The sequence below is a fragment of the Cebus imitator genome, unplaced genomic scaffold, assembly GCF_001604975.1.
Source record: "Cebus imitator isolate Cc_AM_T3 unplaced genomic scaffold, Cebus_imitator-1.0 Scaffold172, whole genome shotgun sequence".
In the NCBI taxonomy this organism is placed as follows: domain Eukaryota; kingdom Metazoa; phylum Chordata; class Mammalia; order Primates; family Cebidae; genus Cebus; species Cebus imitator.
This window is the reverse complement of record NW_016107487.1, coordinates 323,823-349,434: the sequence shown is the minus strand read 5'-3', so window position 1 is coordinate 349,434 and position 25,612 is coordinate 323,823. Positions and strand designations below refer to the sequence as shown.

General features: G+C 34.9%; 1 protein-coding gene across 1 annotated transcript in view; it reads right to left on the bottom strand.

Moving 5' to 3' along the window:
* The window catches only part of SRBD1 (S1 RNA binding domain 1), a 226,268-nt gene that overhangs the window by 157,660 nt on the left and 42,996 nt on the right, over window positions 1-25,612 (bottom strand). The window contains exons 10-14 of the mRNA XM_017544825.2: window positions 21,593-21,696; window positions 12,446-12,553; window positions 9,853-10,010; window positions 6,221-6,311; window positions 5,435-5,542 (exon numbers count right to left, since the gene is read on the bottom strand). Coding sequence (XP_017400314.1) covers window positions 5,435-5,542; window positions 6,221-6,311; window positions 9,853-10,010; window positions 12,446-12,553; window positions 21,593-21,696 — 569 coding nt within the window. The remainder of the gene's footprint in view (window positions 1-5,434; window positions 5,543-6,220; window positions 6,312-9,852; window positions 10,011-12,445; window positions 12,554-21,592; window positions 21,697-25,612) is intronic.

Below are 25,612 nucleotides of genomic sequence, written 5' to 3'. Positions count from 1 at the left end.
CATAACTCACTATACTCAGGAGATCACAATGAAAACGGACTATCTCAAATTCAGTCACAGGCTGATGTAGAGGGGAACTGAGAATACAGAACCATAAGCTATCCGTCTGGTCTCATTCTAAATTCACACTACCTTGGTGGTTAGAAAAAAACTCAAGACGAGAATTTAATTTAATTGATCCCAAAGTGGTAGTATCTACATGAGTCTAGCATAAGCAAATGCAAATCCTCTTTGAAGCAACTTACAATCAATCCAGGCCTAAATGAATTCCCACAGATAAAGTTCCATCAAAACAAAAAGTTTACCATAAAAACTGAACAAAAAAGGAAACACAGCATCACAAAGCAGAACTAGCAATTACAGCATATAGCAGAAATAAACTTGCAAGGATTTTAGATACTGGAATTATCACATAGATTGTGAAATGCAAGATTTAATATGGTTTACAAAAAGACAGGCTTGAAAATATAGCCAGGAAAAAACTAGAAGAATCATCAAGAAGATTTGAAAAACACAGAACTTCTAGAAATGAAAAACAGAACTGAAATTAAAAATTAAATGAATGGATGTCAATTCTCCAAAAATTAAATTATAGACCTAAATGAGTCAAAACTATAAAACTTCTAGAAAAAAACAGAAGAAAATTATAGTAACCTGGTTTTGCCAAAATTTCTCAAATAGAAAACAAGAAGCAAAAACTATACCAAAAACTTGATAAATTGGTATTTCTTAAAACTAAAATATGTGCTATTCAAAAGTTCCTGTTTTTAAAAAATGAAAAGCCACAGACTAGGAAAATATGTTTACAAAACATATACCTGACAAAGGGCTTAATTCAGAATAAATTAAAAATATTGAATAAATTCAATAATCACAAGGAAAAGAGTCCATTTTTTAAAATAGGAAGATTTGAACAGATACTTCACCAGAGAAGAGATATGGATAGCAAAGAAGCAAATCAAGATGCTCTAATTACTAGGAAAATACAGATTAAAACCACAGTGAGATATCACTACACATCCACTAGGGCAGCTAAATTTAAAAGACTGACTATATCAAGTACTGATCATAACTGCATAATTCCACTGAGGATATGGAGAAACTAGTGTTACGGAATCCTTAGGGTGTCAACTTTTCTAGCCAGAAACCTCTGTGGCCAGTTTTTGGGTTTCTTATATGCTTTTTTCTTGGAGTGCCTCTTGCTTTGTACCACCTCTCTGCATCCCATATAATCAAAACAACACAAAATGTTGTTTTCCATTTTCTTCTCCCAGGTTTTGAACGGTCTCTTGTATCTGTGATGCTCCAAAACACATAAAATGCTGCCACTTTTAGCAATGTTTAGCATAAATCTTTGTCAGAGTTTGAAATATAAGACAACAAATATTAAAGATTACATTTCATTCTTTAATTGTCCATTAAACATTCATTTCTAACCATATAATTTTTTAATTTGCAAAATCATCATTTATCTTTGGCAAAATATAAGTCTATAATTTGCAATTGCAAGTTTTTGTGTCAATTAAGAAAATAAAGAAAATAGTAAGTCACAGAGCTACTAAAACATTAAGCAAAGGGAAATTTTTCAACAATTTTTGCATGTAGTAATTCCGGTTAACAGTCTTGAAAATATTTATCTGATTAAAAATTGTTTTACACTTAATATTTAAGAATTCAAATTAACAAATATTTATCAAAATAGACCTATAAGTAATGTGCTTAATGCGAAGTGGGCAGAGATAAATAAAACAAGGATCCCGGCTTAAGGTTTCAATGAAGAAGAAATTGGATAAATTTAATATAAACACAAATATCTCTCAATGAGCTACAGTTTCTAAACCACTGCTGCACAAAACAGAAAATAAGGGTAAACAATTAGAAATTAAGTGTGGTAATTTAATATGAATGAAAGCAAATATTCAGATATTCAAAAAATAAAATGAGTGCCTACTATATGTCAAAAGATTGAAAACTGCAAACCATTCTAGCATATACTTTAAACAAATGATCCATAAAACTGCAGAATTTTTCATGAGCATTTTCAACTTTTAATATATGTGATAACTGAGACTTAGCATGGTTATAATCCACAACTTAACTCCAGTTTAACTTTTTGCTCCTTTTGTAATTAGAATTTGAAGCTTTGGATGACTTCCCCCATAATATATATAAGTATCATGATTCATAAGGCATTTTAAGGGTAGGGAGAGAAATGAATGAGAGAAGAGATAAATAAATGGGTCAAGTTGAATGGGGTTTATGAAGTAGGATATATGCCATGGCGTTTGTTAACCTATGGCAGCTTGTCAAGGCCGAAAGTGTTGGAAAGGACAGATAAGAAGGAATGTGCTGGTAAATATGGCTGGAAAAGGTTTTTCAGGATGAGTGGCTGACAAAACTATAGAAATACCTATCAGATTATCTATTCAGAAGGTATTAAAAATGACTGCCAGAAAAACCCTGGAGATTTCAATTTCAATGTAACTTCAAAGTGTTGGATAAGAAAACATGGTTTTCTCAAATAGGCACTTCGAATTGGCAAAATGATAATAAAATGAAATTAAACAGCTGATTTTTCTAAAGCACTTGCTATAAATTCCAATTAGACATTTGCATCACTTAAAAACTTCAAAAGCACATATTACTGTGAAACAACTGCAAAAAGTACATTAAAAGACTAATACACTATAAGTAGAGTTAAATCAGAACGGCAAAAATGGTTCAACTATAGAAAACAACTACTATACTTCACCATACAAGCAGACTTTACAACCCCACATAATTACAGCAGAAAGGAGAAAGCAGATTATAGGAGAAAGACTACCAACCAAAGCAAATCTTTCATTGCAATGAAACAGGGCGCTTCTGAAAGAAAATGCCAATAGAGACTACATTCATAAAAGTGCAAAGAAGGTACCACAGAATAAAACATGGAATAACAGATGAACTCTGGTACCATGTAGCAACACAGCAGAGTAGAGGATAAAACTGGGCATAGGGTACAGAGCTCTCTAGATCAAACACAAAACATATCTGCCCACGTTCTGACAACATAATCAGAAAGCCTGGGTGACAGCCATCTTGTTTATGAATGGTTTCACCAATGATTCACCCCAGAAGTAAAAAAATTTATAAGCAGAAAGGTGGGAGTAGAAGAATTAAAATTTAAAGAGTAAGTTCTCTTGGACAACTGAAACTTATTTTGAAATTATTTATCACAATCACAACTAATACAAAACAACCAGATTCCCTCCCCCAAACACTAAGTTATGTCTAATAGGAGCTCCAGCTCAGAGTTGGATCATCTCAAAGATTAGCCCATACTTAACATATTCACTACAAATAGCCTTAAAAATAGAAGATACATAACACATTCCATTTTAAATCTTGACAGTGGTCAATGATGCTAACAGGTAAGTAACATTTCCACAGATGAAGATGCTAAAACTAAAAGAGGATTAAAAATGAATGGCTAATCAGAGGCAGTAGATGGCAGGCCTGAACATAGGTCCGTCTCTATAGGCCACATACTTCCCATCACACCAGAGCACCTATGGTAAGCCTCAACTAAAATGGCATCTAATCAATATCCATTAATAAGATTGAACATCTCATGATACCACAATACACAGATTTATTATTTTACAAAAGTGCAACAGATATTAGTACTATCTAAAGTGATAGATTTTACCATTATCCCTATTGCATCAAGGTGAAAATGAACTTTATGTGGGTTTATTAATTTGCATAAGAAAATACTACCTCTAATTTCATAGCACTTTTAAATACATATAAATTATACGTATAGTAGGTATGTATATAAACAAATAAAACACACTCATAAACAAAAATATCATACTTTTTATTAAAGCCTTAGTGTTCTGTCATAACTTCTCTCAGGTTTAATACTGCTAAAAAAAACCTATAAGGTAGGTATTCTTTTCTCCATGTTAAAAATGAAGAAAAGTGAAGCTAAGAAAGGCTAAGATACTCTTCAAAACTTGCATAACTAGTAAATGATGAAAACAAAAGATTAACCCCGATCTGTCTGACCCTACAATTCATCCTTTCCTTTCTAATACTACATACTGTCTAAAGTTCAGTAAAGGGATATTCCATAAGCAAATGCAAATAAGATCTTCACTACTTAATATATTTTATTATGTGGAAAGTTGTACTTACAACCACTACAAATGTACCCAAGATATTTACATCAAATTAATGCAAACAAGTTAAAAAGAAATCAGAGCAGGTACCTGAAACAAACTGAAATCAATAGCTACATCAGGTGCTTGTATTAGTTTCCCAAAAGGACTGGGTGCACATTTGCAGTTCCCAGAATAGGGAAGATCCACAGTATTTCCCAGGCCAACTTAAATTACAACAAGAGAAAGAGGGAAAAATTCTGCAGTAGACGTTTCAATCTGTTCCATTCTTAAATCATAATCCTATAGCACCTATAGTTTGTTCCTGACCTTCTCCTACTCCCCTTATTTCCCTGAGTTTGTTTTTCTGACTCTGACTGTACTCTTGGCAATCTTGACTCCACTAACTGCCTGGCCCTTCCCTTCTGGCCTACCTACATAAATTCTCGAATTCTTCCTGTGTTAGGTTTTACTTTCTGTTACTTTATTGATGCTTTCAGTCATCTACTAATCAGTCGACTATTCTTTTAGTTATTAGTTGTCTCATTAGCAGTAGGAGATAGTTCTTGAGCACTTTCTGATAATTATCACCCATTATAACTCTCCTCTCTCCTAGAATTAAATCCTTTAGGACTTAATGTTCTACTGTAGTTTGGAAAAGGTAGACATGACTATTGAGATCCAAAGAAGAAGTGGGGAAACAATGGTGAAAGAAAGTAGAACTACTACAGATGCAGGGGCAAGACCAGAGAAAATGAGTTATTCTAATCCAAAGTTATTCACAAGTTATCTGTATGCCTATATGAAATAAGTTTGTGACCAAGGGATAAATGAGGGAAGAATACTGGAAATACTTTTTAATTCATAATACTTACCTTGGCTCTCAGTTCTGAAAGGTAATGACTCATAGGCTTTAAAATTTGGGAGAAGAAAGCTAAGTTATTCACAGTCTGTTAGCTCCTAGCCTGGTACATCATTCTACTTACTACTAAATAGTTAACTAGAGCACTCACACAATGTATAGCCTAGAAAATCCCATGAAACTGAGCCCTAACGTGCTGCTTCTGTAAGACGTTTCTGGACTCTGTCCTGCTCTAATCATTCCTGTCTCAAATTTCTCCAAGAGTCAGACACTTTACATTATCCTGCAAAGTTCTCACGAATAGCAAGAGGTGGCCTGGAGGGCAAAGAAGATGTACAACTTAAAAAGAGAAGAGAGGATTCATCAAAAAAGAACTTTAGAAGTTCCCATACTTCTCCAAGAAAAGAGACATACATAACAGCCTTACCAGTAAACAACATCCAGTGGTGCAAAATAATTTTTCATTATCAGGTCAGCAAAGTAAGCTTCTGTCTCCCGGCAGGCAGTTCCATTTCCAATCACTACTGTGCTGCAGCTTCAAGGGAGAAACAGAATGACAAGCTGAATTTCAAGGTATGCTTTAAAATCAACTGGAGAAAATGTACAGAATGCACAAAGACTATTATATGATGCTCTTATTCTCTCATATATCAAAGCAACCTGTCCATTGTTGCACAAGGAAAGCACAGATTTATGCAGAATAAAAGACATTGTCCTGCATTTTGTATAGTAGGCAGCAGGGAAATATTTTACTGTAACACTATCTCAAAAAAGTCACCTTTCTTCACATCTAGAAGGAACCAAAATTAGACATGAGTAAGTCAACTCTGGAGCATTCTAAGCCATAAAAAAGACATTATGATTAAATTATATGATATGTTGTTAATTTCTGAAGCTTCTAACTACAAGCACATCTATTCCTCAGATGGAAGGAAGAGAAGGAGGGAGGGAGAAAATGGTACAGAAGAATGAATTGCTCACATTTGCCTGTATATTACCTCCTTTATTTGTGAAGGCGGTAAAGGAAGGGAGCAGCATTTCTCAAGTCTGCACATTCAGAGTTCTTCAGGAATTTGCCCCAGCACTGTTTTACATGGTTCCTTCTCTCTCACAAAGGCACTTCCCTTAATCCCTCCCTCCAAATTAGGGGCTTAAAAGGTATCTCAAGTTGGCTGAGCCAGTGAAATATTCAAAAGATTACTTATTTTCATACTTGAAATTCAGCAAAAGCCTCTTTATTTTCTCTGCCTCTCGGAAGCCTTGTCCACAATGCAGGTAAACCACATCAGTATGAAGTATCTGACCTTTAAAAAATGAAAATAAGCCATTGTGCAAGAAATTCTAAAGTGAAACACATCAATGATTTGATTAAGCAAGTTGTAACAGAAAAAGACTGGCTTGTTTTTTAAAATGAAGTCTGAATTATTCATATTCACTAAATCAGATTCTTCCTAATCACTCTGAAGTATTGCTCCTTCCAGTGTCACAGGATTCTGTTTGCTATACAAAACTACTATTAACTGGAGAATATGCTAGGACATCTAAAAGAAAAATGGTTTTCACTAACATTTATCATAAATAATAGTAAAAGCGAACATTAACTGAATAGTTAGCATATGTCGGACACTGTTATGATACTACTGTATTTCTTTTTTTGGATTGTAGATACATGACTTTATCTTGTGCATATTTAAGACTTATGAGTTTTTCCATATTGCATTGTACAGAAAAATATTTTTATTGAGAATATTTATTTTTAATAATTAAATTTAAAATCACTAAAATTATTTTGATCAAAAGTATTTTTTAAAATTTGAGGATAACTACCTAAAGAATAAAAATGAGATCAGAAACAAACTTAGGAAGTTAGGAACGGAACAAAATAATCCCAAGGAAAACAGAAGATAGAAAATGTAGAAGTTGAAAGCAAAAATTAATAGAAAAAAATACAACAGAAAAGATCAACAAAGTCTAGTTTCAAATCACTTAAAAGAAACACATACCTTTAGCAATACCAATCAAGAAAAAGAAAGAAGATATAAATACAGTAATTATCCTAGGAATAAAAAGAATATATAACTAGAGATTGAGCACCGATTTAAAAGACACAGAAAGACTATTATAAACAACTTTACATTAAATTATATAAATAGATAATTAGAAATATCTTACCAAAACAGCCTAAGAATATACATCTATCTATGTGACATTGTTAAAAGAACAATCCCACAGGCAATACAATAACTGAAAACTGATCTAACAACATATCCAAAAGAAGGTATCACAACCAAGTTCCATTAATCTAAGGAAAGTGTGACTTGACATTTAAAAAAAAATCTAATAACATAATTCATCACAGCAACATAGTAAAGGATAAAAGCTATGTGATATTTTAACAGATGCAATAAGATTGATAAAATATATTTCCTTCGTATTGTAAAATGAACAGCATAAAAAGACAACTAGCATAACAAAAACAAAAAGTCATGACCGTATCTAGAACACAGAAAAAATATCACCACAAAACCCAAAAAACAAAGCAGGTGGGAACAATGTGCTGACAAGACACCACTGCATCAGCATCTGCATGGGAGGAAGCAGAAAGAAACTATGGATGGAATTGAGAACACGAGAATCCCAAAAATATCAAAGGCTACTTCCCTGGAAATCACAACAGTCAGTTAGAGAACAGGGGCTGAAACTGGGAGAGATTCAGTGCAAAGGGTGCCCAAGTAGTTCTGAAAGGACTGGAAAACACTGATCCCTAATAACTCTTGAAACTAGTAGAACATCCCTTTCATGACAAAAATCCCACACTGAGGAGAAACAATTGGTAATCACATCCAAATTGAGCAAAGTGAAAATAGTAAGAGCAAAGGAAAAAGAAAGCCCAGATGAAATAAGGGAAAGCAACAGAGAAGCAGATTCCAGAAAGTATAAACTATCTCTCAATCCACACAGAGTTTTTTCTTTTAATGATTTGGAAAAAAACAGAAGAGAAAGTTCTAGAGATATACAGTGAGAACACCTTGCCTGACTCAGCCTCCACTAACTAAGCAAAAGAAATGCATGATAGTCAAATTCTATATAGAATGATTATTTTTTAAACAAAAAAACTTAAAAGAACTAATATAATGTCCTTATAGAAAGATGTGCCTAATGTACAAGAACAAGCTTCTTAAAAAGAAACATTACAGAAAATAAGAGTAACATAAGTCTAGCTAATGCCTGTAACCCCAGCACTCTGGAAAGCCAGGCGGACAGCTTAAGCTCAGGATTTCAAGATCATCCTGGGCAACATGACGAAACACTGCCTCTACTAAAAATACAAAAAAATAGCCAAGCATGGTGGTACATGCCTGTGGTCCCAGGTACTGGGGAGGTTAAGGTGGGAGGGTGGCTAGAGCACAGGAAGCTGAGGTTGTGGTGAGCTGAGATTGTGCCACTGCACTCCAGCCCACGTAACAGAGCAAGACCATTACTCAGGAAAAATAAAATAAATAAATGAAAGAATAAGTCAATATTAGAAAATCTTAAAAATTAGATGAGCTAAATTGGGAACGAATTAGATAAAAAAGAAAAATGTATTTCAGAAATTTTTTTCTAAACTAAAAAAAATTAAAATAGTAAATGCCATAGAAATAGAAAATAAAACAAGATGTTAAAAGTTTTTTTAAAAAATTAGAAATAAGGAAGTTCATAAGGCACTATAACCTATTTTTTAAAGTATCGAATGGAAATTCTAAAACTGAAAAACCAATGACTTAAAGAACTCAGTAGATGGTTTTAGTAACAAACATAGCAGAAGAGAGGATTAATTAACTTAAATGATCAACAGAATAAAAGAATGGAAACTAGGAGAGAAGAAACCTAATGGTATAATATGCATTAACTGGAGTTCCAGAAACATGCTAGAAGCTCCACAAACTCTAAGTGGAATTCACGCAAACTAGAAAAGACAAGAAAACCCACACATATACACACACTGAAGCACATCATAAGAAAACTGAAAACCACAAAGAGAAAATCTTAGCAGCCAGAGGAAAAAGACATATTACCTTCAAAGGAACAATAATAACAGTTTTGGCTGATTTCTCAACAAAAATTATAGTAGCCAAAAAAAAAAAAAAAAAAAAAAAAAAAAAAAAAAAAAAAAAAAAAAAAAAAAAAAAAAAAAAAAAAAAAAAAAAAAAACCCAATAAAACTGACATCTTTAAAATCTTTAAAGTACTGAAAGTAACCGTTAATCTTAAATTCTACACCCAGCAAAAAATGTTCTTCAAAAATGAAGGCAAAACAGAGATGTTTTCAGACAAACTGAAACTAAGACAACGTGTCGCCAGCTGACTCATTAAAAGTAATAGCACAGAGTTCTTCGGGCAGAAAGAAAATGATCTCAAATGGAAACACGGAAATGCAAAAAAAATGAAGAATACCAGTGTAAATATAAGTAAACAGGAAAAAAAAAATACCAACTGGGCAAATCAATAAAAACATATTTTGGTATTTAAAATATATACAGAATGAAAGTGCATCACACATAAATGCATCACAATAATAGAATCTGATGGCGAATTACTAGAGTTCAAGTCTGAGCCTAATTAGTCCTCAATATCTCTATCGAGACATAGGAAGGGTATAAATGATAGTCATATATTGAGGGGTTTTATCACAAATGAGACAAAAATGAAGTTTGACTACCTGGTTCCTAATACACTTGTATGTGAGAAAACTACTTTCTAGGCCTTAAAAATTAACATTATTTCCAAATCCTCATGAAATGTATGAAGTGAAACTTATAACCAACTAAACAACTTTTATATGAAAAATTGCAAGACAACTTACTGGTAGGAGAAATTATAGCTAATTTGCAACCATGTTTATAACCAGGATCCACTCCCATTAAGGTGCGCCCTGGAACAGGGCTTGTTAAAAGGAGCTGACGAAGATTCCGTCCAAACATCATTACTGATTCCTTCTCTGCATCTGATGTTAGTTTGGCTCTTTAGAAATAAAAGAAAAGAAGAAGTTTTTCATTCACTCAAATTTTCTTGCCAGAAAAGGAGCAGAATTCATTTTGCATAATTATTTTTCAAAGGAGAATTTATAACAATATAACTTAAGAGAAAAATACACAAAAATTATATTGAATCTATTTTCACTAATCACAGTAATATGTGATACCACAAGCAATTCTGAAGCAAGTCTTATAAGTTTATCATACCTACATTCCCTCTCGATCTGCTCTCTACTGTATATAAAAGCCTATGTATAAATATGTGTATATGTGAGAAAGAGAGTATACACACTTTTGAATGTCATATGAGATGCAAACAAAAGTAAGGACAGTAAATGAAAGTCAGGGAGAAACACCCCAGACAATGGAAACAGCATATGTAAAGGACCATGACTCATTATAGGAAAAGCAAGTAATGTCATATGCTAACATAAAAAGAAACAGTGAGACATAAGTAGAGGCAAGAAAAAAAACAGACCGCAAAGGGTCATGCATATTCTTCTAAAGAGCTTGGATTCTATCCTGGAGACAAGATCCGCTGAAAGAAGTATACAAGCATGAAATCATGAGATGAGAATTTTGAAATGGCGATTTGTAATAGTATCGGAAAAGACAAGACAGAATAACAAGATCTTCTATGATGCTAGTTCAGTAATCCAGACAAAAAATGATGATGTCCTGAATTAAGACAGTCACCAAGGAGATAAAGAGCAGGAAAAATTCAAGATATAATAAAAGATGGCAAAATAGATAGCACTTTGTAACTGACAATGTAGAATTGATGACAGAGGTAGATGTGAAAAATGACACATGGATGAATGATCATGACAGTCACAAGAATAAGACATGCAGAAGTAGGCTATGCATAGTATACAGTGAACTAAATTAAGTGACTGCAAAATAAAATAGTCTAAAAAACAAACTAAATGGGAGTTTCTTCCTCTTCAACTGCTTTTCCGGCAAGTATTCCTATCAGGAAGCATATCTGTAGATAACACCTGCAAACTAACTTATAAACTGAAATAAGTTACATTATTTTACCACAGGCATTTTAGAAAAAAAGAGGGAAAGTACTCTTGTTTATCTACAGCTAATGGAATTCAGAAAAGGTTTATACATTAAATGATCCCATATCAAACTGTTTACATTAAACCTCAATGAAATTGTTCCACATGCAGTAAACCTACTCAAATCAAAAATATATGTGAAACATGTCAAAAGTCTCACTAGCCATAAGCAACATGAGAAAACAATAAAAAGAAAAATAAAAAGACATTGAAATTTTAAATAAGATAATTTTTCCTTCAGGAATATCCAAATTCCTGATTTTTAAAGTGCATGCCCTACCTCTCAAAAGCAAAAGATGTAAGACAGCTTGAAATGAAATAGAATTCTAAAACAAACAATATTTTTAGGCTACATCTAAAATGGATGAAATAAGAGATTAAATGACTTGGTAAAAATAAATCAGACAACAGAAATATGTGTCTTTTTTAATAGTACCTGCTCACTCCCTGCTATGAACCCGTCTTAACACAATGGTGAAGTGCAGCAAATGAAAAACAAACCTTACAAAGGCTGCTAAAAATTCTAGAGAGGTTGAAGAGATGGCTACAAAACTACAGTTCTCAGGTAGCCCTTGCTGAAGCCTACAAATAAATGAGAATAAAGAGAATCTATAATACTTCAGAAAGAATGTATTAGGGAATGTCTAGTTTCTAAAGATTGGGTACAAAAACAAGGGTTTCAGAGAAGCAAGAGAGAGGAGTTCTGCCTCCCTACATTTCTCTTCTTTCCATCTTCTGTTCTGAAAACAATTCCACCTCATCTCTTTTGCAGTTTTCATCTTTATTACTCTTTGTCCTTTTATTAGTCCACTCACATTGTCATTTTAATAATCTCCTAATATTTATTTATTATTACTGATAATTTTTCATCCAAACAACTCCCATTTGGAGTTAAAAACATACATTAGCTCCCTATCTTCAAGGTAATTGATTCATCATGTACCCTACTAAATTCCTTATGCTTTCTTTGGCTCTCTTACCTCTAAAAACTGCCTCTGACTAACTAACTTCTCCATTAACTTCTCAGTTTGCTTCTTCCAAGCGAGATTTCTAATCAATAAAACCACTTGTTTAGCTTGGTTGTCAAATTGCAAGACTAGCATTGCAGAACTTGAAGTGGTGCACATTAAGTGGTCAAGATTTGAAAAACATTTCATAATTAAGAACTACTTTTATGATCTACACATGTGAATGCATCTACAGATTGAAATCAAGCCTTAACTTTAACACTTTGTGATGCTAACTAAATTCTTTTGATTGGTTATGATTGGTTAATTAATCAACAAATATTTGCTACATGCTACCATATATAATAATAAGCAGTACACAAAATTAAATAAGACAAGATATATACCTGAATTCTCTACAGAGGAGAGGATAAATAAGGCGTTTAAAGGAATCATCCAGTGAATTATGTAAGATCTTCATTAACTCTGGCCTTGCAAAGCTACGTGGTCTCCACCTGCAAAAGAAGAAAAGCCCATACTAAAACTGATACAATAAATGAGGCCAGAAAAGGAGGGTAGAATACAGAAGGGGAGAAAACCTTTATGGAAGCCAAAGTAACATAATCTGTGAGAAAAGGCTGTGGTATCTGGAAATTATTATGACATTTGGAGTTTTTATTTTTAAAATCCTGGTAACAATCTATGGTCAGATACAAAACAAGGAAAAAATTTCCTCTTCCGTGAAGAGTCTCCAAAGCATTATTAATAATGGCCAAAATCTTAAGATACAAGAAAGTCACCAAAAAATTATTATAGCACTGCTATAGACTGAATTGTGTCCCTCCCCAAATTCCATACCTTGAGGCTCTGACCCTTGAGGTGATGGTATTTGAAGATGGGACCTTTGGGGGATAATTAGGTTTGATTAAGTCATAAGCATGGGACTCTCATGATGGAATTAGTGCCCTGATAAGAAGAGATAACAGAGAGTTTGCTCTTTCTCTCTCTTTCACCACCAAGTGAGGGCATAGGAAGAATGCAGCTGTCTACAAGCCAGGAAGAGAGCCCTCACCAGGAAATGAATTAGCTGGCATTTTGACCTTGGACTTCTCAGCCTCCAGAACTATGAGAAAATAAACTTCTCTTGTAAAAGCCACAAAGTCTGTGGTATTTTGTTATGGTAGGCCAAGCTAAGACAAGCACAGTATCCTTCTTTCCCCCCTTTCTTTATCTCTTTCTGAGACTTAAAGTAGACTGAGCAAAGCAGAAAGACTGTTTTAACCCTTGCCTCTTGCCATTTTTGAATGGAACTTACTCTATTGCTCAGGCCACATTGCTCTACCAGACAGCATCTGCATACCTAATGAGGAGTATAAATGCCACAGAACCAACTGTTAATGAACACTGGAGAAAGAACAGAAGAGACAGGCACAAGCTAAAAGGACAAATGTAGTCTCACTGAAACTGTCCCTATAAACCTTATAAAATTAATCAGTAAAGAAGGGAGGGCTAGAAATGAAAATAAACAAGCTGGCAGCACATTCAGCATCACTCAAGAGGTCAGCTCACTCTCTGACCTGCTTCCTTATGGTTGTCTGGTGCCTACTGTCCCAGAATCACATAGACCCTATTATAAGATTACAGCTCCCCTTAAGTGTTCTATAGTTAACAACCTGAACATTATGAAATGTTAAGTTTTCCATTTGAATATTCTTTCAGATCCTGTGTACCAGTGAAACTACTGACATCAGCTAGTATTAAAGATGCCTGCAAGAAGTTGACTCACCAAAGAGTAGTTTCCAAATCCTGATAATTTTACCCCCTTTACTCCAGCCAGTCAACAACCACAATTTTCCAGCTCCTTGCCCTCTATGATCCCCTTAAAAATCCTAGCCCAGGGCAGGGCACAGTAGCTCACATCTGTAATCCAAGAATATGGCCTCCTAGAGGCCAAGGCAGGAGGATCACTTGAGCCCAGGAATTCAAGACTAGTCTGGGCAACATAGCCAGACCCTTGTCTCTACAAAAAATAAAAATTTAGCTGGATGTGGTGGCGTGTGCCTGTAGTCCCAGCTATTTGGAATGCTGAAGCAGGAAGATCGCTTGAGCCCAGGAGGTTGAGGCTATAGTAATGATTGGGTCATTACTCAATTACCCAGTCAGCTTGGTTGCAGTGGCCATGATTATGCCACTGCAACCCAGCTGAGCAACAGAGTGAGACCCTTTCTTAAAAACAAAAACAAAACAAACAAACAAAAAAACAGACAAACAAAAAAAACCCAGCCCAGAACTTTTGGGAAAATGGATTTTAGGGTCTTCTCTCATCTCCTCACTCAGTGCCCTGCAATCATTAAACTCTTTTCTCTGCTACAAACTCTGCTGTCTTGGTGTATTAGTCTATTACTACACAGTGGGCATACAAACCTCTTGGTGCTATGATACTATTCATTCTGTGTTTTCATCCATTTACAACATCTCTGCCCTTGCCCTCTTGAATGAAAACCATTAACAAAATATTAATTAATATTACGTTAAGGGTACTCTCATCCCCTTTACCTATCTTAGGCTAGGAAATGAACTAAATTTCACTGAACAAACATTTAAGCATTTACAATGTTTTATTCCAAAGAATACATAATAGCAACTAACTGAATCTCTTCCACAGAAGGTGTTATATAGCTTTTAAATTTTAATGAAGGTGCTTTTAGGCAGGATATACATCCTTCCTTCCACCTAAATCCCTGCTGCTCCCTAGTAGCCTTTGCCAGAAGGAATCAGGGATACAGAGGAGTACAATTTCTCTACTCCATTGAAAAAGGCATGAATTCAACACACACGCCTTTTTGCAATGAAACAAATATTTAAACAAATGTACAGTATAATAAATGTAAATATAGAAATAAATGTTAAAGATATGAAGAGCTCAAAAGCAGAAGTGACAGCAAACAGTAGCATAGTATACTAGTTAAAAATATGATCTGAGCCAGGTTGCCTTAGTTCAAATTCTGCTCCATTAGTTTCCTTTTTTTTTTTTTTTGTGAGACAGAGTTTCATCTTGCTCTGTCACCCAGGCTGGAGTGCAGTGGCAAGATCTCATCTCACTACAACTTCCACGTTCAGGTTCAAGCCATTCTCCTGCCTCAGTCTCCAGAATAGCTGGGACTACAGATACCCCCGCCACCACGCCCAGCTAATTTTGTATTTTTAGTAGAGACAGGGTTTCACCATGTTGGCCAAGCCAGTCTCGAACTGCTGACCTCAAGTGATCTGCATGCTTCGGCCTCCCAAAGTGCTGGGGCTACAGGCATGAGCCACCATGTATGGCCTTGCTCTACTTTGATGGTAGATTTACTTAAGTATATCTGTGCTACAATTTCTTCATCAGTAAAATGGGAGTAATAATAGTCTACTTCATTGAACTGTTGTGGGTTAATATATGCAAGGGACTTACAACGGTGCCTGATACATTCTATGTAAGTTTTTGCTGCTGCTGCTGCTGCTGCTGCTACTGCTGCTATTATTAATTTGGAGAATCCAATGTCAAGAAGGACTTCCCAAAACAAACATCTGAGATGGATTGTTTAATCAATTGTAGTTTACCAAGCAAGATAAAAGAATAAGAGCATTCTGGGAAGAAATCATAGCATATGTAAAAGCTCAGAGGTAACTATAGGGTTAGTACTTCTAGGAAATAAAGCGGCAAGATCAACAGGAGGGAAGATGAGGCTAGAATACGTGGCAATGGCTGGATCATAGGGTCTTATACACAAAGCTATGGAGCTTGATCAGTTAGGAGAAAGAACACAGTTCTGAATCACGGAACAATATGCGAGACAGATAGTCTTTAGAGGCAGGAAGACCTTAATGGATTAATTTTTTTAAAATATGGGTCATTCCCTTTAAGCCCCAACCAAGATTTCCCCATTGCTTGCACAAAAAAGCCAGAAATCTTAAATATCACCTACCCATATCCTCTCAAAGTCCCAGTAGTTTTCTACAAGTCTCAAGATCCTTCCTTGGCTTTGACTGCTCAGCTCCCCTTCCTGGAACAGAGAGCTGTGGGTCTATTTAATACTTGAGGGTGCCTCAATTATACCCATTCAGTTGAACTTTAGACCGTCAGACCCAGCCCTGAAAGATAACAGCTATATTTATGTCCTATATTATAGAAACTCCTTTTTGCCCCTTACACAAAAACCCTTGCTGCCCTTCATCAGCTTCCTGGGATCTACTGAAGGCACTTAGCATACTAAGGGACCTTACTATTACTTACATCTTTAAACTTAAAGAAAATACAATGGGTTTGCCTTATAGGATGTCATCTAAACTTGATTCTTCCTCTAATTCGATAGTTAAATATATCTGAATAAAACTAAGGAGGTCCTCACTTAAACCAAATTCTACATTGCAAAACACGTGCTACACATGTTGCATATAATGAAGCACAAAATTAAGATGAGGGATCACAAACTCCACCAAAGAAATATTCTCCACTTTGGCAAAGAAATATGCTCTCCCTACTTCATATAAGTAAAATGAAGAGAGGCTCCCTGCGCTGAGCTTTCTTTTTTCCACATTTAAAAGAGATACACTTTCCCTTAAATCTACCACATGAAAAACAGCAGCACAATTTCAGAGAATATAAACTGACTTTTCAAGTCAAAGACACAAGAATCTGCACGCTCAAAAAGACAAGTTCTGAAGCCAGGTAGTATGCGCCTATAGTCCCAGCTAATTTGGAGGCTGGGGCAGAAGAACTGCTTAAGCCCAGGAGTTTGAGACCAGCCTGAGCAACATAGCGAGATCATGTTCTCTAAAAGGTAGTTTTGTAAATTAAAACAAAAAAATTTTCCTTAAATATGTTTTTACCTAAAGAGCAAATGCAGAAACTTGGATTATTGAGGTTCTCACAAACACAGCAACTATTTCAGCATCTAAAAAGCTTAGAAATCCTCTTCAAACTTATTATCATCTTGTACTAGTAATATACGATTCCAAATGAGGAATTGTTCAGTTGCTGAATTCGGACCTGTATATTATTTTTAATACTAACACATTAGCATTCAATTCTTCCTTGTTATGCTAATCAACTTACATAATAACAAGATTGCAATTTAAATCATTATTTGCTCTATTATATAGTACTTTATATATTTATAGTGTAATAGTAACTGTATCATATATCTTATTGTTCAAGCCACACAAATTTTTGTTGTTGAGACGGAGTTTCACTCTTGATGCCCAGGCTGGAGTGCAATGGCACAATCTCACCTCCCTGCAACCTCCACCACCTGGGTTCAAGCAATTCTCCTGCCTCAGACTCTCGAGTAGCTGGGATTACAGGCAGGCACCACCATGCCCAGCTAATTTTTATATTTTGTATAGAGACACGGTTTTACCATATTGACCAGGATGGTCTCAAACTCCTAACCTCAGGTGATCCTCCCACCTTGACCTTCCACGTGCTGGGATTACAGGTGTGGACCACCACGCCCAGCAACCACACAAATTTTATGCTTCATTTCACCTCTCCCTAACCAATCCACCCACCATTTAATCAGATACCTTGTCCCACCCATCTACTTCCTAAATATTACCCAAATATGTCTACTTATTCCCTATTGCTACCACCCTAGTCTAAGCTACCATAATCTTTTGCCCATATCTACTCTTGATTCCTTCCAAATAATTATCTACACTATAGCCAGAGTGATCTCAAAATGCAGTCTGATCAACACACTCCTCTATTTAAAATCTTTATTGGCTATAAAAAAAAGTCCTTAGCATACCTGAAAGCAAAGTATGATCTAACCTGTCAACACCTCTATCTTAATTCCACGTTGCTTCTCTTCCTTCTCGAACTTCTATCTCTGACCTACCTACATGTCAAGTCCAATCTACTTAGGGTTCTGTTATAAGCACTTTTCTTCTTCTTCTTCTTACTGCACTTTTCCTTCATAACCTCAACATACTCTTAACAATTAGTGTTATTCTCATTAAACTACACTGTCATCATGGACAAGCAGTATATTTGTCTAGTTTACAGGTAAATTCCAACATCTACCACGTAATATGAATGGATGAGTACATAAAGAAGAGGGTGGAAGAAACAGAAAAAGAGAGTAAAAAAAAGGAAGAAGATTCATCAAGTAAGCATTTCCAGTCATTCACATGTGTTTAAAGGAAAAACAAGTGCTTTGAGAATAATTCTTTAGGTCCTAGAAAAGTGTTTCAGCTCTTAGAATTATTTAAATTAAGAAAAAATTTCAGGCCAGGCATGGTGGCTCATGCTTGTACTCCCAGCACTTTGGGAGGCCAAGGCAGGTGGATCACTTGAGCTCAGACGTTCAAGACCAGCCTGGGCAATATGGCAAAAATCATACGAAAAAATAAAAACTTAGGTGGGTGTAGTGGTACACACCTGTAGTCCTAGTTACTCGGGAGGCTCAGGGAGAGGACAGCTTGACTTGGGAAGCTGAGGCTGCAGTGAGCCAAGGTCATACCACTGCACTCCAGCCTGAGTGACAGAGTGAGACCCTGTCTCAAAAAAGAAAAAAAGAAAAAGAAAAACTTCCAAACCTGACTGAAAACTATATTACTATGCTATAGTGATGCAACATGTTATATTGTAAGCTAAATAATATTACAAATTTTTCAATTGAAGTAGAACTATATAAAATATAAATAAGCCATGGAAAAATAAATTGCTGTAAAAAAATTCCTTGACATCCACTTAGTCTAAAGATAATAAAAAGGTTAAAAGTATGACATATTGTTTTTTTATCTATTGAGGACTGACTCTGATACTGTGTATTATGAATATTTACAGAAAAATATTGTCTTCAACTTACTGTGATTAAAACATTTCTAAAAAGAACTAGCACAATAATCCTACTACTTTGTAGTAACAGATACCATCAAAGGCCTGTTCTTCACCAGGCACTATGCTACACAGTTATATGGATTATCACTTAATTCTCTCTATAATCTATAAGGAAAGTATTATCATTTTAAGGATGGACAAAACTGAGAAAGAAACTAAGTAACATGCCCATCACTACATGGCTACAAAGTAATATAACTGGAGCCGGGCACAGTGGCTCACGCCTGTAATCCCAGAACTTTGGGAGGCCAAGGCGGGTGGATCACGAGGTCAAGAGATCGAAACCATCCTGGCCAACATGGTGAAACCCCCTTTCTACTAAAAAATACAAAAATTAGCTGGGCATGGTGGCACGCACCTATAGTCACAGCTGCTCAGGAGGCTGAGGCAAGAGAATTGCTTGAGCCTGGGAGGCGGAGGTGCAGTGAGCCGAGATCGCCCCACTGCACTCTAGCTTGGCGACAGAGCAAGACTCTGTCTCAAAAATAAATAATTAAATAAATAATATAACTAGAATTCAAACTCAAATATGTCTACTTCTTAGGAGTTTCCTCTATGAAACTATCTCAGAGGTTTATCACATCTTAAAATTATCTAATTTCCTAATATAATTTTTTAAATCTAGGATTTGTTTTAGGCATATATTTCCTTTTTCTCTTCATTGGAATTTATTTGCTTATTTATAAACGAAATAAACATTCATAAAAAATGACAACTAGTGGCCAGGCGTGGCGGCTCACGCCTGTAATCCAAGCACTTTGGAGGCCAAGGCGGGCAGATCACCTGAGGTCAGGAGTTCAACACCAGCCTGACCAACATGGTGAAATCCCATCTTTAAAAAAAAGAAAGAAAGAAAGAAAAATGACAACTAGCCAGGCATGGTGGGTCATGCCTGTAATGCCAGCACTTGGGGAGGCTCAGGTAAAAGGACCACTTGAGTCCAGTAGTTCAAAACCAGCCTGGGCAACATGGCAAAACCTCACCTAAAAAAAAAAAAAAAAAAAAAAAAAAAAATTTTAGCCAGCTGTACGCACCTATGAGCCCAGCTACGCGGGAGACTAAAGTGGGAGAATCGCCGGGCACGGTGGCTCAAGCCTGTAATCCCAGCACTTTGGGAGGCCGAGGCAGGTGGATCACGAGGTCAAGAGATTGAGACCATCCTGGTCAACATGGTGAAACCCCGTCTCTACAAAACATTAGCTGGGCATGGTGGCACGTGCCTGTAATCTCAGCTACTCAGGAGGTTGAGGCAGGAGAATTGCCTGAACCCGGGAGGCGGAGACTGCAGTGAGCCGAGATGGCGCCATTGCACTCCAGCCTGGGTAACAAGAGTGAAACTCCGTCTCAAAAAAAAGGGAGAATCACTGGAGTCCAGGATACTGAGGCTGTAGTGAGCTATGATAGCACCTGTGCACTCCAGCCTAGGCAACAGAGTAAGACCCTGACCCTCAAAAAAAGAAAAAGAAAAAGGGAAAGACAACTATATAGAAAAATCTATACTATACAAGTAATATAAAGACATTTATTTGCCACTAATGAAATCATACTATAAATGCTAATTGTAAACTGTCTTTTTAACCTAGTAAGACACATTCATACTTCAACTGTGGCTCTATTTCAACTTTTTCAAAATGGCTGCACAGAATTCCACCATATGGATATGACACAATTGGCTTAAGTAATTTACCTATTAACATTTAGATAATTGTTTTACTTAATGGTTGTTTGGTTAGTAGTATTTGGTTGTTAAGCAAGTTGGTACGTAATAGCTTTTAATGAATTAACAAAACAGTAATGCTGAAGGAGGTAACTGAGTTCCAAAAACACATGGTACTTATTCTCTAAGAACAATTCATCTAACTTTTTAAGAGTCATTCCTAGGAATCTCTTTATCCTAAGGTTACAAAGAGCTACCTGGTGATGAGCTTTATCAAAATTTACATCTCTTGACTGCTGGGCCACTTTACTTACCTCTTTGTATCAGTTTTCTCACTGGCTAAATGGTGGCTACAAAACCTGCTCTATCAACTAAACACATTGTTGTGAGGATCAATTACACTCTGAAAAATTAAAACTAAAAGTAAAAAGTGTTATACAAACATGGTGCTATTTTAAAACATACCCTTAACAAATAAAAAGGGAAATAAAAAATTACATAAGCTCAGAAATTTCCTTAAAATATCTAATAAATTTAATGTTTCTTTCAATCATCCTTAATGTGCAACATTTATTCCCACATATAGAATGCTTAGAGGTTTATACTGTAATATCCAATAAGTTAATTTTTGTTTCCATCATCCTTAAAAAACTAAACACTTCAGATATGATATACACAGTATATGCTTGTTAGTTTATTTTTGCAAGGGAAAAGATGATCTTATAAAAGTTTCAAATAGTACAGAAAAGTAATGAAGTAGAAAAGTCCCTCTCCCCAGAGATAATCACTATCATAAATTCCTCATGCATCCTCCTGGATATTCTCTATTTAAACATGTATGACACATATACTTTTTTTTTTTTTAATGCAAAAAGGACACCATATACCTTGTCTATCACTGGCTTTTTAATAACTTTCAAGTAATAGACATCTTTACATATCAATACATATAGATGTCAGTATCATATTTTAGAAAAGAAAGAAATAAAATTCTGTAAGTATCTGAAAACAGACCTGTTTTGGATGCACCACCTACAGAATTCATTCTTCACTCCATCAGAAATATCGACCTTAACTGTCAGTATCTTCAAATTTTCTCCACGGTTAATTGCAAGAATCTGAGTGTAAACATAAGGCAAAGACTAATAATCCAAAAAAATATATGAAACAAATCAGGCAGCTATGCAGCTGACAGCTATATGAATTTTTTACTCATTTATTTACCAAGAATACATTTAAAAACAATCATTTATTTACACTTTTTTCAAGTAATACACCTCCCTCATAAGGAAAACCCTAATAAGCTCTTAGAAAATAAAATACAGATACAAAGCCTATCTATCACATTTATAAGAAGAGACTTTGATGATCTAAAGTCTCATTTCGGATTCTACTAATTGAAATTTTTTGATCATCTGGAGCTGGAAGGGTATACTTTTTATAACTTGAAAAGATAACTTGTGCTAAGATAAATACAAACATGTAAAACCCTAGGTGCAATATTTAATAGCTACTAATTGTTACCATTCATTGAGCATTACTAATTATAGAGCATATCTAAGCACTTTGAATATATTATCTCAAGTAATCCTTACCGCCACCAGTGATGTATTATCATCTACATTTTATATAATAATTTTCCTGAAACTAACTTGTTCCAAATCGCAAAGCCAAAAAAGAATTTAAACTCAGATCAACCTGTCCATGCTCTTAATTAAAATTATATTAAAAGAATGACTGTCTTTAAACACATTTAAAAAACTCCTTAAAGAAGTACAAACAAAACCAAAGCAAGCAGAAAAAAATAATAAATAATAGGGTAAAAATAAAATTGAGCATAGAAAAGCAATAAATATCAACAAAACCCTAAGTTGGTTCTTTGAAGATATCACAAAATTGAAAGACCTTTCACTAATCAAGAAAATAACAGGAAACATTCAAATACCAAAATCAGGAATAAAAGAGAGGCCATTACTAAGGACCTTATAGAAATAAAAAGGATGATAAGAAATACCATGAGCAACTGTATGACAAATTAGGTAACAAGGATAAAATGGACAAATTCCTAAAAAGACACAAACTTCCAAAAACAAACCAAAAAGAAACAGAAAATCTGAACAGACCTATAAAAAGAATACTGAATTTGTAATTTGAAAATTTCCCACAAATAAATGTCCAGGCCCACAGGTACCACCACTGAATTCTACCCAACATTTTAAAAAGAATCAATATCCATTCGTCACAAACTTTCCAAAAGATATTCGAGAAGGGAAAACTTCCCAAATATTTCTGTGAGGCCAGTATTACTCTGATACAAAAACCAGACAAGACTTCACAGGAAAACTACAAGCCAGTGTCTCTTATAAATATAGATGTAAAAATCCTCAATAAAATACCAGCAAACCACAACCAGAAACATATAAAAAGGATCATAGACCAGGATCAAGTAGAATCTGTTCCAGGAATGCCCGGTTGATTCAACACCTAAAAATCAATTAACCTAATACATTATATCAATAGAATAAATAACAAAAATCCTATGATCATCTCAATAGATGCAGAAAAACATCTGACAAAATCAGGTAGCCCTTCATGATTAAAAAAAAAAATACTCAACAAACTAGAAAATATGGGAAGTTCTTCAATGTGAGAAAGGGCATGGGCACAGAAATCTCACAGCTAACATCATATCTACTGGTCAAAGACCCAGAAATAAGATAAGTGTGTCCACTCTCACAACACTGTACTGAAGGTTCTGGCCAGGGAGAAGGAAGGGAGATCATCTATATTGGAAAGGAAGGTGTAAAACTTTCTCTATTTGCAGTTAACATGATCTTATATATAGAAAATTCTAAGCAATCCACTACAAAACTATTAGAACTAATAAACAGTTTAGCAAAGTTGCACAACACAAGCTCAACATATAAAATTAATTTCTACATACTAGCTATAAACATTCTGAAAATAATTTTTTTAATTCCATTTAGGATACCACCCAAAGGAATAAAATACTTAGGAATAAATACAATAAAAAAGTTCAAAACTTACACAGTTGACCTTTGAACAATACAGGTTTGAATTGCATGTGTTGACTTATACGCAGATTTTTTTCAACCGAACAGGGATTGAAAATACAGTATTTGCAGGATCTGAAACCCGTATAAGGAGAGCTTATTTTTCATATACATGGGTTCTGCAGGGCCAACTCTGGGACTTACATATACATAGATTTGGGTATGTGTGGGGATCCTGGAATCAATCTCTTGTGCATACCAAAGAACAACTGTACTCTAAATACTATAAAACATTGTTGAAAGAAATTAAAGATCTAAACAGACATCCCATGTTCATGGATCAGAAGGCCTAATACTGCTAAGATGGCAATACTCCCCAAGTTGATTTACAAATTCATTGAAATCTCTATCAAATCCCAATTCACATCTTTTGCAGAAATTGGCAAACTAATTTTAAAACACATATAGTAATTCAAAGGACTGAGAAGAGCCATGTCAATTTTTCGGAATAAGCATAAATTTGGAAGGTTCCCACTTCCCAATTTCAAAACTTACTACAAAGCCACAGTAATCAAGACAGTGTGTACTGGCATAAGGATAGCCATACAGACCAATGGAATCAGAGTCCAGAAATAAACCTATACATCTAGAGTCAACTGATTTTCCACAAGGGTACCAAGACAATTCAGTGAAATCTTTTCAATGAATCTCGGGTAACTGGAATTAGCCACATGCAAAAGAACAAAGTGGATCTCTATCTACTTCATACTATACATAAAAATTAGCTCAAAATTGATCTTAGACCTTAAAATAAGAACCAAAACTATAAAATTCCCTTTAAAACAGGAGAAAATCTTTATGACCTCAAGTCATACACCAAAAGTATAATCAACAATAAAAAAAAGACAGAATTTCAACAAATTATAAATTTTGTGACTCAAAGAATAGTATCAAGAAAGTGAAAAGAAAATGCACAGTGTGGGATAAAAATTTTTGCAAATCATATGTCACATAAGGGAATCTAGAATATATTTAAAACTCTTACAGCTCAACAATAAAAAGACAAAACCGAATTTATTTATTTTCTTAAGAAATGGGGTTTCACCATGTTGGCCAAGCTGGTCTCGAACTCCTGACCTAAGGAGATCTGCCTGCCTCAACCTCCCAAAGTACTAGGATTGCAGGCATGAGCCATCACACCTGGCCACAACCCAATTTAAAATGTACAAAAGATCTGAAGAGGTATTTGTTCGAAAATTATATACAAACAACTAATAAGCATATGAACAGATGTTCAACATCATTAGAGAAATGCAAATCAAAACACAGTAAGAAAAGATGGAAAATAAATGTTGGTGGGGATGTGGAGAAACTGGAACCTTCATAAACTGCTGGTAAGAATGTAAAAATGGCATAGCCACTTTAGAAAATAATATGGCAGTTCCTCAAAAGGTTAAACATAAAACTACCATATAACCCAGCAATTCCACTCTTAGGTATATACCCAAGAGAAATCAAAACATATGTCCACATAAAAACGTAGACACAAATGTTCATAGCTTTATTCATAATATTCAGAAAGTAGAAACAACCAAAGCATTCACTGACTGATGAATGGACAAGTAAACTATGAAGAGTCCATATAATGCAATATTATGTAGCAACAAAAAGGAAAGGCATACTAATACGTACCATAACAGACAAACTCTGAAATCATTACGCTGAGTGAAAGAAACCAGAGGCAAAAGTCTGCATATTGTATGATTCCTTTATATGAAATGACCAAAATAGACAAATCTATAGAGATAGAAAGTTAGTTGTATAGAGCTTGAGGCAAGGAAGTATTGGGCAGAAAAATGTCCTAAAATGGCTTGCAGTAATGGTTACACAACTGAGTGAATTTACAAAACACCATTGAACTTATAAAGTTCTAATGGTCACATTACATGCAATATGAAAGTTACTTCAATAAAGCTATTATAAAATTAAAAGTCTTTTCTTAAAGCACCCTTTAATACCA